The following is a 16761-nucleotide window of genomic DNA, read 5'->3' as shown; positions in this document are numbered from 1 at the left end:
CCCAGCTAAAATACATGGACAGCATACAATGCTACCTAAAATATTCACAGGGAAGTACATAAGAGGGCAAATCACTATAAACAGCAAGATAATTAATTGATCATATGATTAATAATAAATGTCATCCACTAACCTGACTGGGTAAAGTCAGGTGTTGGACGAAAGCCAGCTGTAGGGGAGCGTGGTGAAAGGCTGTGTGTGGGAGATCCGGGCAGGCTCTCTCCTGATGACAGCGAGCGGTTCAGTGAGGTGAAACTACGGCTGGTGTGTAAGAGTGGAGAAGGCTGCATGGCGAAGCGCTTGAATACTGATCGTCGCCTGGAGAGAAACAAATACAACAGTTACCAAACTCGCTCTATTGAAACCAACATAGAATATTGAAATATAAAGAAAGACAAAGAATGTTCATATTACACACTTACAATAATTTTTATGTAACAAGCAGAAGCAATATCAACTTTTTTTGTTGAAATAACCACATTTCCTAAATGGTATTCTTTACCTTTCTTGCATTTTCTCTTTCTTGGGCTTCTTTGTTCTTCGAATCATTTTGCTTCTGTAACTATTCCTTCTTGCTGGACCAGTTTTGATAGAAGTGTTTTCAAAAGGGGTTGTGGATATTGCAACTTTACTTCCACTCTGCAAAATGAAATTTAAAGCATCATTGTCAACAGACTTCCTATAATATAAAATAAGAACATTTAAGTACAAATATTACAAATAAGTACTTTTAAAATCATGACTGGTTTCTGTACCTTCAGTAGTAGTTCCACCACCTCAGTGTGAAGCAGCCCATGAACTGTTTCTCCATTCACGTGAGTGATCAGGTCTCCAGCTTTAAGTCCAGCCTTATGAGCAGGTCCACCATCTTCTACATTCTGTTATCAAAAAGACCCACAAGTTAAAATTAGTTTTATAAGCATATAATTTAACAATCTGTGCTAACCAGGTGAGATGATGAAAACGCACTCTTACCCAGACCATATGATAAACCGTATAAACATCACTGTCACAGGCGTAGACCCGGATTGCGCGCAGAGTGAAACCAAATTTCTTCCCTGAGCTATGGATGATGATTGGCTGACGACCGCTGACACCAGAGTGGGTGGAGTCTCGGCTGGGGGAGGAGTCTCTGGAGGAGGGGTCTGATGACAGCGAGTATGGAGAAATAGGACTGGCTAATGGGGACACACCAAAAACATCTGTGGAGCAAGATAACAGATTGCAGCATATTAATAAAAAACACAATGCAACACTGCAAAATGCAACTTTCCAGTTTTAATACTTTAAGGTTTTTAACCTTTTAAAATGCCCTGCTGTACACATGTATTTAGTAAAAAATACATTAAGAAATTGATCGAATATTAATCAGAAATAGCACCTTAAGCTTATATACAATATAGTTAAACAGCACATATATACAATATGGGGACTTCCATAGACGTAATGATTTTTATACTGTACAAACCACGTATTCTATTCAACCCCTAAACGTAACCATCACCAAAACCTCTGTCATTTTTTTTTTTTAAGAATATCACCATTTGGTATCTTTAAGCAATTTGGTTTATGAGGACACATGCAGAAGTGTTTACGACTCTGTCTACACTAGTTTTCAAGCGTTTCCCAAACGCGGCCCATCCACACTGAAACCTAAGACACGTCCGCATTGTCATTTCTGTCAGGCGTTTATTTACTTTCTGCCTTATTATGTCGCAGCAACGTGGAGCAAAGACAATTTTTTTTAGATAGATAGACAATGAGGTCACTTAGAGATGTTGCTGCGGGTAACACAAGACTATAAAGCTGCGAAAGTGAAACTTAACTCACGCTACCTGCCAAACATATAACTGCGAATTAATGCAAACAATATCTGCGAGTAATTAAATATTCCGTCTCCTAAAATGCAATGTAAAGCAGTGCTTCTCAAACTTTTTTTTGTAAGGCCCCCTTTGTGTAGGATGCATCACTTTGCGGACTCCCAAATAAATACTAAGAATTTGAATTAATCAAAAAATATATTCAGTTATACAATTCTGGAACATCAATTCTTTGGTTGGTGGTCTTATTCTTCCGATGTTTGATTGCATTTGATTTCCCCCCTGGATCTATCTTAGGGCCCCCCAGGGGGCCACGGCCCACAGTTTGAGAACCACTGATCTAAAGTATGCATGAACTGATCAATCAAAGAGGAGACAACTGCATCACATGATGAAAAACTCGTAATCATTTTTAAACGCCTCCGTTTTCCTCATCCACACTACAACACAAAAACGTCTCAGTTACGTTTGTAACCTCGGTTCCCTGATGGAGGGAACGAGACGTTGTGTCGAACCGACAGATGGGGTTCGTCCCTGAGAACCAATCGCTTCCGACTACTTAGAAAAGGCCAATGAAAATTGGCAAATGAAATTTGCATGCCGGACTCCGCCCCGGAAATCCGGGCATAAAAGGGAGACGGCGTGCATCATTCATTCACCTTAGTTCTGAGGAGCCTGAGACCTCTCACGACTGCTGCAGAGGACAGCATGTGTTGTGGCAAGAGGACACAACGTCTCGTTCCCTCCATCAGGGAACCGAGGTTACAAACGTAACTGAGACGTTCCCTTTCTGTCGGTCTCTCGACGTTGTGTCGAACTGACAGATGGGGTTCCAATGGAAACGCCATAACACTGTGCCCTGTCACAACCTCAACGAAGCGACGGTGACTGGCCTGGGCGTTGTCAGCCGAGAGCGCTACCGCAAAATTGTAACCTACCAGTGGGTAGGTAGGGGGTCCTAGAGCTTTCTTGAAAGGTGGGAAGGCCCCTACCTTCGGCCTCACAGGCGGCGGCCTTGTTTCCATAACAGCGAGAAGCCGCCCGGAACCGTAAGGCACTGGGTAAGCGCTACTTCCTCAAGTGGGGGATGCGCTACAGAGACCACATCCTACCGCAGGGAGGAGTCTAGTGGAGATACCAACATAGTCTCACCGATGGGGGAGAACTCATGGGAAGAAAGAGCGGCTGAAGAGAAAACCGCGAGGTGGAGGTCCACCTGGGGAGTTCATGGGTTACCAAGGTGGGAACCAGCATGAGGATACATCAGACGGAACCGCCCTACTGGGGGGTTGCAACGTCTGGTAGCACTAGGTCTGGTTAGAGTTATGTTGCGAATAACTCCGGAGATACCCGGCCTAAGGGGCAGGGCTGCTCTGCCCAGCCCGCCCCAGAAGGTGCTTCCTTAGTGATGGATGGAGTGCCTGTTCTTCGCCGAGTGGGGAAAGAAGGGAGGCTGAATCGGTATACTGACCCACTCGAGAGAGGGGGAAAAGAACTGAAAAGGCGTACACCCTACCAGTTGCCGGTCCTACATGTGGCCATGCAGGACGAGGGCTGACACCGGCTCTACGCGGAGGTTGTAAAACCTCGCGAAGGTGTTGGGTGTAGCCCAACCAGCAGCTCTGCAAATGTCTGCGAGAGAGGCCCCCCGTGCCAAAGACCAAGAGGAGGCAACACCCCAGGTGGAGTGGGCCCTCACTCCTAGGGGGAACGGGCGATTTAGGGATTGGTAAGATGCCTTGACAGCGTCCACAATCCAGTGGGCCAACCTCTGCTTGGAGACAGCTCTCCCCTGCTGCTGACCTCCGAAACAGACAAAGAGCTGATCTGAGCTCCTGAAGCTCTGTGTGCGGTCTAAGTAAAGGTGCAGCGCGCGTACTGGACACAACACGGACGGGGTTGGGTCTTCCACCCCAGTGGGGAGCGCCTGTAAGTTTACCACCTGGTCCCGAAAGGGAGCGGTGGGAACGTTGGGCACATAGCCGGGCCGAGGTCTCAGGATAACGTGAGAATCCCTGGGTCCGAATTCCAGGCAGTCAGGGGACACGGAGAAAGCCTATAAATCCCCTACCCTCTTGATGGAGGCGAGCGCCATAAGGAGAACCGTCTTCATCGTGAGATGAGGAAGAGAGGCATCCCCTAGGGGCTCGAAGGGGGGCCTGGTGAGACGAGACCTGTCAGGGCTACATCCAGGTCCCAAGAGGGTATGGAGCGCGGACGAGGCGGGTTGCGCCTCCTCGCGCCCCTTAGGAACCTAATGACCAGGTCGTGCTGCCCTAGAGACTTCCCAGCAACTGAGTTGTGATGAGCAGCAATGGCGGCTACATACACTTTCAGTGTGGAGGGGAAGAGGTTAGTCTCGAGTCTCTCTTGTAGGAAGGACAGCACGGACCCGATCGCACAACTCCGTGGGTCTTCTCCTCGAGAAGCACACCAGGTTGAGAAGAGGCGCCACTTGTAGGCGTACAGTCGCCTAGTGGCAGGTGCCCTAGCCTGAGAAATGGTAGCTACCACCACTGGGGGCAGACCACTCAGGATCTCCTCGTCCCGACATGACATGGAGGTTCCAGAGGTCTGGCCTGGGATGCCATAATGTGCCCTTCCCCTGGGAAAGCAGGTCCTTCGTCAGGGGAATCGGCCAGGGGGGAGCTGTCATCAAGAGCATTAGCTCCGAGAACCAAGTCCGGTTGGGCCAGTGTGGCGCAACGAGTAACACTTGCTGCTCCTCTTCCCTGACCTTGCACAGGGTCTGTGCAATGAGGCTCACTGGGGGGAAGGCGTACTTCCGCTTGTCCCGCGGCCAGCTGTGCGCTAGGGCATCCGTGCCGAGGGATCCCGAGAGTACCAAAGCGGGCAATGGGTGGTTTCAAGGGAGGCGAACAGGTCTACCTGGGCCTGCCCGAACTGCACCCAAATGAGCTGGACTGCACGGGGGTGGAGTCGCCACTCTCCGCGAGGCGTAGACTGACGAGAGAGCGCATCGGCTGTCTGGTTCAGGTCGCCTGGGATATACGTGGCACGCAGGGAGCGGGTCACCTGCTGACTCCACCGGAGGAGGCGTCGGGCGAGTCGTGTTAACTGCAGTGAGCGAACGCCACCCTGACGATTGTCCGACCGGACCAGCACGTGCTTGCCCTGCACGAGAGGCAGCAGCCTCTTCAGTGCGAGTAGCACGGTCCACAACTCTAGGCAATTGATATGCCAGCGCAGGCGGGGGCCCGTCCAAAGCCCCGACACTGCGTGCCCTTGCACACTGCACCCCAACCCTGCAGGGAGGCGTCCGTTGTCACCACGACATGCCTCGTAACCTGCCCTAGGGGTACCCCTGCCCGAAGGAAGGTCATGGAAGACCACGGGGTTAGGGTGCGTCGGCAGCGAGGCGTAATGACCATCTGCCTGCTGCCGGTGTGCCACGCTCTCCAGGGAACTCGACTCTGGAGCCAGTGTTGGAGCGGCCTCATGTGCATCAACCCGAGGGGTATCACCGCCGCCGAGGATGCCATGTGTCCCAGGAGCCTCTGAAATAGTTTCAGGGGAACCGCTGACTGCGTGAAATGATCCAGGCAGTTCAACACCATGACAGCACCCTGACAGATGTTTTTTGCCATGACAGCTGAACTTCAAGGAATTTAAACAGGTGCATCATTTAAAACATGCATTCATAACATAGTGCAGCACTTTGTATAACGATTGGCTCATAATCATAATGAATGAAGTACGCGGGGCTGATTTAAACACATATGAGCCGCTCTTGTGATACCATAAGCGAATTGGTCTGCGCACAGCGCGCGTGAGGTTAAACACATCTTATCAACCTCAAACCGAACATTACGATAGATTCTATTGTACTGAGAAAGATCGCTTTGTTTATGTTTTCTTAAAAGCAGTCACAGTGTAATGATGATAGCGTGCTCGGGTGCGGATGGTAATGTACAGTGTAAGAGCAGGTCAGCGGCGGAGTGGGGACAATCGCGCTCCGGCATGTTTCAGGGCACGCTAGAGATACGGGCTCTCCAATGCTTTAGTTTGTTCGTCTGTTAACTTATCAGAGATGCAGTACACCACACAACAATTTTCGGTATTGCACCAGGCACAGTCATCGTCATCATTACAAAGCGCTAAGGCCAAGCGCCTGACAAGGTCTACACACGTTCGTTCGAATAAACGGATATGACGTTTTTTGTGGGCGTTCCCAGTAATGCAGACGCTTGTCCACACCCACTAATTAACATGTAATTTGCATGACCGTGAACAAGAAAACGAAAATGAAAACGAAAATGAAATAAAACAGAAGAGAAAATAAAATAAAATGAAAATCAAAGTTTACATTTTAATTTGAATTGTGTCAGTATTATTGCGTAAACATTAATAAAACCTTTGTAAAAATGTTTTAACAATTTATTTTTCACATTTGCCTTTTCATTTTCAAATTGGCAGTCTTGCCTCGAGATTTTAGTGAAAATGAAATGTCAAATCACCAATTGTATTTTCTTTTTCAATTTGACAGGGACAACGCATTGTCAGTGTAAAAATGAAAATGAAAATAAAATATTTCATTTTATTTTTCATTTTGGCACATATTGTGCACGCAGTTGTGTATAATGAAATTGCTAATCTGGTTTTCATTTTCATTTTCATCGTTTAATTTATTTATTTAAATTTGGCAGGATTTGCCTCCCATAGATAGGGTCTACGTTGTTATACACATTATGTTAACACACTAACCTCCAGGGATCATGAGTGACAGGGCGCTGGTAGACACTGATTTTGGCACTTTGCTGACTGCACACTGCTTGTCTGTGATCTCAGGTCTGGGAGTGCTCAGGAAGGTGCCTGTATCAAAAGAGGGCTTACAGGAGCTGTCTGGACTCTCAACTGCCTCGTCCCTCGACGACACCTGGTCCAGGTGCTCTGAAAAACTGCCTACTCAAAAAAAGAGTTCTAATTACTATTATACCAAACTGTGATCAATACTTAAACTATTAAATCCTGCAAAACATCAGCAGAGATCAAACACAGAGCTAATGCACATTTATGCACCTCTGTACATTCACATGTGGTGTACCTGAGAGGGTTGAGTTACTGATGGTGCTACAGGGTGTAGTAGGATCAGGCTCATCCTGAGGCAACTCCCCAATACTGAAGGTCACTTTACTGGGGTCTTCCAAAGCCAGAGAGCCATCGCCGTCCTCCACTTCAGCAGAGATGGCAAACTTGGGCAGGAGACCTGAACATCTACTCAGGCTGGTGCTCTCAGTGTCAGATGAATGAGAGAGAGACGGGCTGAAGGTAAGTAACAAAGAAGAATGTTAGTAGCTTTACGTTATCAGATGTCATTTCTAAAAAGATGGTTGAGTGACGTACATCTCAGTGAAGTCTGGAGTCCAGCTCATCGAGTCGACAGTCAGTGGACTTTCAGTCTTCTTCTCTGTGTGTTCTCCTTTCTCCTCCAGCTGACCTCGTGACAGGTCCAGACTACTGTACACCTACCACACACACACACGCAGAATATGCATCACTAAACAGATCACAAAATACAAGAACGAACCGACCCTTTTATTCTAGATTTAGATTTAGTTTAATACATGTGAAAAGGCACTGGTTCGTACCATATATATGAATAATAGTTTTACTTGTCACTAATGATCAAAAATGACATGTAATGGGTACAGAATGTTCCTTTACTTTGTCATTTTGACACTTTGAGGACAAGCAGACAAGTGAAAAATCCACCTGACACTAAATCAACTCTCACCAGACACACTGTTTGCAGGATAGTTTCTAGACTCAACCTATACTGCATTGCACCAAAGCCCTTCATGCCTGAGAGCAAGAATGTGCATGAGTTTTTGTTGTGCCTTTACTCCCCGTTCTACAGAAATAGATATTCTAATGTCAAGAAATTCACATAGATCCATGAGCTGCGCGCTAGAGGCAGACAGTGTTGATACTGGTGTTAGTGATAGTTACAGAGGGCAATATATGCAAATCATTCTGCACCTCAGGACCACTGACTATATATATAATGTACGAGTGTGTGACAAACAAGTAATAAAAAGATAGAAAACTCACTTTAGAGAATCGATGTGAGGATGAGGAAAACTGACGCAGTTCCACGTTGAAATCTTCATCATTGGTATCGTCTTCTTCTTCAGTTTCAAGGTGATGGTACCTATCGGATCGTGCTGAAAGTGAAAGGAGAAAATGTGTCGCACTGTGCTGTAATGTCAATGTGATCTTAAGTTACAACAACATTCCTTTAAATAATTTAAAGGTGCAGTTTATCAAAACATGCTGTCATGTGATATATACATATATATATATATATACAGGTGCTGGTCATATAATTAGAATATCATCAAAAAGTTGATTTATTTCAATAATTCCATTCAAAAAGTGAAACTTGTATATTATATTCATTCATTACACACAGACTGATATATTTCAAATGTTTATTTCTTTTAATTTGATGATTATAACTGACAGCTAATGAAAATCCCAAATTCAGTATCTCAGAAAATTAGAATATTACTTAAGACCAATACAAAGAAAGGATTTTTAGAAATCTTGGCCAACTGAAAAGTATGAACATAAAAGTATGAGCATGTACAGCACTCAATACTTAGTTGGGGCTCCTTTTGCCTGAATTACTGCAGCAATGCGGCGTGGCATGGAGTCGATCAGTCTGTGGCACTGCTCAGGTGTTATGAGAGGCCAGGTTGCTCTGATAGTGGCCTTCAGCTCTTCTGCATTGTTGGGTCTGGCATATCGCATCTTCCTCTTCACAATACCCCATAGATTTTCTATGGGGTTAAGGTCAGGCGAGTTTGCTGGCCAATTAAGAACAGGGATACCATGGTCCTTAAACCAGGTACTGGTAGCTTTGGCACTGTGTGCAGGTGCCAAGTCCTGTTGGAAAATGAAATCTGCATCTCCATAAAGTTGGTCAGCAGCAGGAAGCATGAAGTGCTCTAAAACTTCCTGGTATACGGCTGCGTTGACCTTGGACCTCAGAAAACACAGTGGACCAACACCAGCAGATGACATGGCACCCCAAACCATCACTGACTGTGGAAACTTTACACTGGACCTCAAGCAACGTGGATTCTGTGCCTCTCCTCTCTTCCTCCAGACTCTGGGACCCTGATTTCCAAAGGAAATGCAAAATTTACTTTCATCAGAGAACATAACTTTGGACCACTCAGCAGCAGTCCAGTCCTTTTTGTCTTTAGCCCAGGCGAGACGCTTCTGATGCTTCCTGCTGCTGACCAACTTTATGGAGATGCAGATTTCATTTTCCAACAGGACTTGGCACCTGCACACAGTGCCAAAGCTACCAGTACCTGGTTTAAGGACCATGGTATCCCTGTTCTTAATTGGCCAGCAAACTCGCCTGACCTTAACCCCATAGAAAATCTATGGGGTATTGTGAAGAGGAAGATGCGATATGCCAGACCCAACAATGCAGAAGAGCTGAAGGCCACTATCAGAGCAACCTGGGCTCTCATAACACCTGAGCAGTGCCACAGACTGATCGACTCCATGCCACGCCGCATTGCTGCAGTAATTCAGGCAAAAGGAGCCCCAACTAAGTATTGAGTGCTGTACATGCTCATACTTTTCATGTTCATACTTTTCAGTTGGCCAAGATTTCTAAAAATCCTTTCTTTGTATTGGTCTTAAGTAATATTCTAATTTTCTGAGATACTGAATTTGGGATTTTCATTAGTTGTCAGTTATAATCATCAAATTAAAAGAAATAAACATTTGAAATATATCAGTCTGTGTGTAATGAATGAATATAACATACAAGTTTCACTTTTTGAATGGAATTAGTGAAATAAATCAACTTTCTGATGATATTCTAATTATATGACCAGCACCTGTATATATATATATTTATACATGGTGTATGTATGTTTAAAGGGGTCATATGGCGCAATTTTTACATACGCGTTTTTCTGTGTCTTTGGAGAGTTATAAGTTGCATGTATTAGACACGTAAAATTGCAAAAATTAAAGTGTCGGAACAAAAGATGCATTCTATCTAAAAGTGAATGCTCACCCAGACCTTCCTGAAACGCCTCGTGTAACCACACCCCCACAAATCTACGTCAGTTCGTGGTATGATTTGACTACGACTGCCCAAATGTATATGCAAGTAAGGTGTGCGTACCTGTCAGTACAATTGCTTGGAACCTGATGTTCCAAATATGGTAAGAAGCATTACATTTCCATCACACGCTTGCAGTATTCAACCAATCACTACGCACTGGTTAACTGGCCAATCATAGCACACCTCGCTTTTCAGAGCAATGAGCTTTGTAAACAATCTGTGCGTTTCAGACAGGCGGGTCAAAGAGGAGATACAAACATACACGGTATGGGGAAAAACTGCGTTTTTGAACCTTAAATCGTGTATACACATTGCCATTTGACCCCTTTAAGTTATATATTTCAAACTGAATAAGTTAATGACTATTCATTTTTAGGTGAACTCACTATAGTTTATTTTACTTAAACATTACATTTAAAAACCTTTAAGTCTCAAATTATGGTTTGTAAATAAAAACTTAACAATGCATTTCAGAGAGCAACATAGAAGGGACTATGACATATTCCTTTAGCTACTTTAAAATATATAGTGAAAAAGCAAATGGCGTTGAAATTATTCCAAACATTATACCATCATCATCACCACCTAGCTAATATGTGACAAATCTATCAGCAAGATAAACATCTGAACCTCCCTTGGAAATTAAAGACGAACGCAGTGATGGCCACTGGGCTCTTAGCCCTGCATGCATGAATGGTGAAGGGCGATGACTTCACTCCTGCATGAAATGTCAGGCTGTCACTTACTGTCAAAGTAGCTGGTATCGTCCTCAGACTCCAGCTGAGGGATGAACTCTGCCTTCTGCCTCAGCAGACTGTTCCAGTCCAAACTATGAAAAAACTGATGGTGCTTGACCTCGTATGCCCCTCCTGCTTAACAACACACAAGCCAAGATTCAGCACTGCACTGTCTTCTAAACAGGCATGGAATGATAAAGCATGGAATAAATAATAGCTTTTGAATATTAATCTCACTCCACATGTGTCAGTAGCTTAAAGCAACAAAAGCTGTGATTGTAATTAATTGTATTATAAAAGCCGAGTGTAAACTTTCACTTGTTAGATGGTATTCTGCAATGCGCTATGTGCTACATGCCCATGTACATAAATATGATTGAACAAAATAAGACGAAATATAAAAAGACAATTAAAGAAACAGAATTTACTGTCTCCACTAAACAGAGAAAAAAGTGCTACAGTTGGTCTTTTTATGGGTGGCATGAATAATGCAACACAATTTCTTGTGAATGCCCTCTAATGTCTGCTTTAAAGGCTGGATGGAGAGCTGGACTGTGTTAGTTCTAATAAAAACATCCGGGTTTGATTCTATTAGTGTGACAGGAATGATGCTGGTCTTGTTTACAATCCGGGTGTCATTGTCAATTACCTCAGAAACTAGTAGGCCTAATAGAAAGGACTGCAACAGGACACATGCAAAGGTTTTGACTACTGTAGATCCCATGCCGATCATTTGCAACAAAAAAGGTATTCCTAAAGCACTGAAGCTTTAGGTTCAAAAGTAATTTTTACACGTGCCAATGGTAAGTGAATGGAGAAAGTTTAGCAGCTATACATTTTTCATATATTTTATTTACATTTTATATATCTATTTGATGAAATAAAAAATACTTGGTATCTGAAATGAATTATTTTGATATTTGGCTGAACGTTTTATATTTTGTTTATAAAACATGGCAGAAAAGACTTTTTTTTGCAATTTTGCAACAACACTATTTTGTTTCGGATCATATTACACAGTGTAAAAAATGTTTGTTTCGCCCAACCTTTTTATAGTTCTTGTATAATTCTGTGGTGCTAATTATCGTGGTAATATTTATTTTCATGTAGCATCAGTGTGTTATATTTAACTCAAGTAAATTTTGAGCTGATATCATTAATTACGATATATGTGTGTATTGCAAATAAACAAAAACTGTACAAATTTTCACATATTTAAAAAGTTATATTCCAAACGCCACTGTCAGAAAATTCTAGACATTTCTGTAGCATGGATGTGGGATGAAGCGATGATGGGTGACTACGTCTGGAACTTCATGAGGACAGTATTTGTCATAAAAGACAAAAATGATCAAATGTACACTTCTGAAGTTTTGGCAGACTCATTTTTATGTTTAACGTCTTGGTTACGTATGTAACCTCAGTTCCCCGATGGAGGCCAATGAAATTGGCGAATGAAATTTGCATGCTGGACTCCGCCCCGGATATCCGGGTATAAAAGGAAGACAGCGTGCTCATTCATTCACCTTTTGGGCTGAGGAGCCTGAGAGCATCCCTCGACCACTGCGGTGGGCGGCCAGCATTGTGGCATGAAGGACACAACGTCTCGTTCCCTCCATCAGGAACTGAGGTTACATACGTAACCAAGACGTTCCCTTTCTGTCGGTCTCTCGACGTTGTGTCGAACCGACAGATGGGGTTCCTCTGGAAAACGCCACGGTGCTGTGCCGCGTCACAATCTCTAGCGAGGTGACGCTGACTGGCCTAGGCGTGTCAGACGTGAGCGCCATCGCAAAATTCGTGACCATCCAGTGGAGAGGTAGGGGGGCCGCAGAGCTTTTACCAAAAAGGTGGGAAGCCCCCTACCACCGGCCGTCACAGGCAGAGGCCTTGTTTCTCTAACAGCGAGAAGCCGCCCAACACTGTAAGGGCCACTGGGTAAGCGTTATTTCCTCACTGAGGAAATGCGCTACAGAGACCACTTCCTGCCGTAGGGAGGAGATTAGTGGAGACACCAACATGGTCTCGCCATCAGGGGAGAACTCATGGGAAAATATGCGGACTGAAGGAGTTAACCGCAAGGTGGAAGTCCACCTAGGGAGGTCATGGGTTGCCGAGGTGGGAACCACTCATGAGAATATATCAGATGGAACCACCCAGTGGGGGGGTTACCACGTCTGGAGCACTAGGTCCGGTTAGAGCTATGTGGTAGATAACTCAGCTGGTACCCGGCCTAAGGGGGCAAGGCTGCTCTGTGCTGTTGGAGCGGTCGTATGTGCATCAACCCGAGGGGGACCACCCCTGCCAAGGATGCCATGTGTCCCAGGAGCCTCTGAAATTGTTTCAGGGGGACCGCTGACTGCCTGAAATGTTTCAGGCACTTTAACACTGACTGAGCGCGTTCTGTAGTCAGTCGCCCTGTCATGGAGACAGAGTTGAGTTCCATGCCGAGAAAAGAGATGCTCTGCATGGGGGAGAGCTTGCTCTTTTCCCAGTTGACCTGTAGCCCCAAACGGTCTAGATGCCGGAGCACCAGGTCACTGTGTGTACACAACAGATCTCGCGAGTGTGCCAAGATGAGCCAGTCGACGAGATAGTTCAGTACCTGCACTCCTATCTCCCTGAGGGGGCGATGGCGGCCTCCACGACCTTCGTGAAGACTCGTGGGGACAGGGACCGGATCGGCTCTGCTGACTTACATGCCCGGCGATGATGCAGCTCAACGCACTGTCTGACTGAGAGTGCTGAGGGCTGTTGTGTTCCGACCACTGTCGCGTAGAGGGTGAGAGCGGCTGTAATCCCACCGAGAGGAAACTCTTTTTGTGAGTATGTGGGCGAGGGGCCCAGCAGATGCTGAGACGGGGCAGGAACCGTCCCAGTCCCAATCGATGGGATGGCTGGGGGCGGGCCCGATGGTACGCTTGATTATGAGCGTATAATCTCTGGGGTCCTCCCGTCAGGCCGCTTCTGCTTCCGCGGCGGCTGCTGACGGGGTGGTGGTCTCCTCCTCGATGTCTTCTTCCCGGAGGCCGCCTGCCTAGGGGCGCTGGAGCCGGCGACGAGGAGGGCCGGGGCTGCTGGGAAGCAGATGCCGCACGGGATCTCGAAGGCCGGAAGGCGGCAGAGTCGCGGCAGGGCAGGATATGTTTAATGGCCTCCGTCTGCTTCTTCACCATCGAGAACTGCTGGGAGAAGTCCTCTACGGTATCACCAAACAGCCCCGCTTGTGAGATGGGCGTGTCGAGAAAGCGAACTTTCTCAACGTCACGCATCTGCGCAAGGTTGAGCCAGAGGTGTCTCTCCTGGACTACCATAGTGGACATAGGGCGAGGGCGAGGCGAGATTGGCGGCAGTGCGGAGTTCCTGCATTAACGCTGGGTCGGTCCTCCCCTCGTGGAACTCCTTCAACGCCTTGGCCTGGTGGACCTGCTGGATGGCCATGGCGTGGACGGAGGAGGCAGCCTGGCCCACGGCAGCATAAGCCTTCGACACCAGGGATGCCGAAAACTTACACGCCTTAGACGGGAGTCTAGGCCGACCCCTCCAGGTGGCTGCCGTCTGCGTGCATAGGTGTACCGTGACGGCCCGTTCTACCTGGGGGATGTCGACATAGCCCCTGGCTGCCCCACCATCGAGGGAAGTGAGGGCGACAGAACTAGTCTGATGGAAACGAGCCGAAAAGGGGGCGTTCGACGTCTTACTAAGCTTCCGGAAAAAACGGGACCGGGGTTGGGCGCGACTCCAACCCGAGGTACCACATATCCAGCCGCGAGCGTTGGGGGAGAGGCGGTGCGGTGCACTGCAGCCCAATGCTCGCGGCGGCCCGGGAAAGCATGGTTGACATCTCGACGTCCGCCTCTTCCTAGGCTCGACCCCCCGAGGGAGGGACCTCCGAGGAATCGTCGGGATCGGATGCCAAAAGGTCACCCTCCGATGCTGCAAGCGACATCTCATCGTCGTCACATACTTCCGAGTACGTGGCAGAGGATTAAGACGGGGTAGGACCGTATCCTTGGGGACGGTCAGACTAGCGAGACGGGGCATGAGCAGTCCGCGAGCCTGTGGCTGACGGTTTGCTGCTCACGGAGATCCCCATATCACAGGGCCGTAGCCGCTGCGGTCCGAGGACAGGAAGCTGACGAGGTGGCGGCTGCTTCCAAAAAGAACACAGCTACCCGTGACCGCAACGTCTGAATCGCCATCCGCCCGCAGTGCGGGCAGGACGTATCCACAAAGGCTGCCTCAGCTTGCCGGAGACCCAAACACTTGAGGCAGACATCATGTCCGTCACCCTCCTCGATGAGTGTGTTGCACCCACGAGAACAGCGCATGCCGCGCTGGAGAAATTTGCTCTTTTAGATAAAAAAGGAAAAAACTCAAACACCTCCGGAACTGCCAAGACGCCCAGGGGAAGTCGCTGCAAGAAGGGACAGTCCACTGCACTATGTCGTAAGGATCCAGCAGCGTAGACGATCAATGTAGATCAGAGAGAAGATCATAAGATCGAAGGCTCCGAAGAACAAAAGGTGAATGAATGAGCACGCCGTCTTCCTTTTATACCCGGATATCCGGGGCGGAGTCCGGCATGCAAATTTCATTCGCCAATTTCATTGGCCTTTTCCAAATACTCAGAAGATGATAGGTTCTCAAGACAAACCCCATCTGTCGGTTTGACACAACGTCGAGAGACTGACAGAAAGGGAACTGTTGTTTTGAGCTCAGTGTTATAACAGTACCTTGTAATTTCTGCATAATAATACTAAAATGTGTTTCTTTTTGTGAGTACCATCAATGTTAAAAAAAATCATGTGATTTTCGTATTCAGCATGTTAGACTTCATAAAGAAACAGTTAAAATTTTAAAAGCGAAACCCAACTTTAAAAAAATGGTCTCATTGTGTTATCGGTCATAGAACACGTGCTACTTTATTACCCCTAAAAAATTGTATGGCTGAATTCAACTGGCTCAAAACTGTTATTAACTTGCAAAAGCCAATTTGTACTCGGCGAGTGCTAATTTACGACCCTTACCACTGCCGAGGCGTTCCAGAGGGTTCTGTTTGAGCAGCAGGGTGATCAGCTCCTGGGCATCGAATGGTGGAGCATCCTCACCCTCCGGCCAGTTTATTTCATCTGACAGAAAAGCAAACAGACAGTTTCATCATCCCCATCATCCAATTCAAATAAAATCAAAACCCTTCCGAACACTATTATTTTCAGGTTAAAATGATTTTTTTTTAAATTCAACATGAAAGCCTGTCTTGGTTTTTGTCAGGCCTTCATTGTAACAGTGAACCCCACTGCTTCATTCCCAGAAGCACACGCATGAATATGAAGAATCTTTTTACATGTGAATTTAAACATGGGGTCATTACCGTACATCAACATTTCTGCAACGCATAAACATGCATGCATACAACATCCTAACATGCATTGATTTCCAGGGGCTGTTGGTTTTGTATTTTACACAGATCAAGGAGTGAGCCCTTGTCAAAAAACTCAAATGAATGCAGAGCAACAAAACAGAGCTCTCCTCAGAAAAAAGAAAGAGAGACTTTGGCTGAAATGCCAGAAGGGTGAAGTAAATGAGGAGATGCATTGTAGGTTTGCAAACATCTCTACGGCAACACATGCCTCAAATTTGAATCAGATTAAAGAGCATGAATATGTATCCAAGCCCAGGGCAATGGCAGCTAGCTGGGCACATTAATTAAGACTCGCACCCATGATAAACACATGATAAAAAAACAACTAACGGCTACAGAAACCATTTGGTGTTTTCTCAGTCATGGGGTTTGAGTTAAAGGCATGTGGCTTTAATGGATAATGAAAGACTGCTCAAAAATATTTCGGGAGTTTAAATTTTTAGGTCAAATTTAAAGTGATAGATCACCCAAAAATGAAATTTCTGTCATCCTTTATTCACCCTCATTGCAAACCTTTATGACTTCCTTTCTTCTGCAGAACACAAAAGATATTTTGAAGAAAGATGGTAAGCGAACAGCACTGCCCCCCATTCACTTCTATTGCTCACTGTGAGTTTACAAATTATTACAAGTAGAGCTGTCAGGACATCAACATTTTCATCT

General features: G+C 46.1%; 1 protein-coding gene across 11 annotated transcripts in view; it reads right to left on the bottom strand.

Annotated features, from left to right (window-relative positions):
• Positions 1–16761, bottom strand: part of mast4 (microtubule associated serine/threonine kinase family member 4) — a 130185-nt gene that overhangs the window by 4207 nt on the left and 109217 nt on the right. For 8 of the 11 annotated variants that reach the window (XM_057329032.1, XM_057329034.1, XM_057329035.1 and 5 more), the window contains 10 exons: positions 15704–15805; positions 10683–10808; positions 7893–8005; positions 7185–7306; positions 6886–7103; positions 6546–6743; positions 976–1202; positions 756–878; positions 503–639; positions 134–318 (listed from right to left, as the gene is read on the bottom strand). In XM_057329032.1, coding sequence (XP_057185015.1) covers positions 134–318; positions 503–639; positions 756–878; positions 976–1202; positions 6546–6743; positions 6886–7103; positions 7185–7306; positions 7893–8005; positions 10683–10808; positions 15704–15805 — 1551 coding nt within the window. The remainder of the gene's footprint in view (positions 1–133; positions 319–502; positions 640–755; positions 879–975; positions 1203–6545; positions 6744–6885; positions 7104–7184; positions 7307–7892; positions 8006–10682; positions 10809–15703; positions 15806–16761) is intronic. The other 3 variants (XM_057329033.1, XM_057329041.1, XM_057329042.1) reach the window with 1 other exon arrangement.

This window comes from Triplophysa rosa, linkage group LG2 (assembly GCF_024868665.1).
Source record: "Triplophysa rosa linkage group LG2, Trosa_1v2, whole genome shotgun sequence".
Lineage (NCBI taxonomy): Eukaryota > Metazoa > Chordata > Actinopteri > Cypriniformes > Nemacheilidae > Triplophysa > Triplophysa rosa.
Note: the sequence above shows the minus strand (reverse complement) of the source record. Positions and strands in the feature narration are given on the sequence as shown.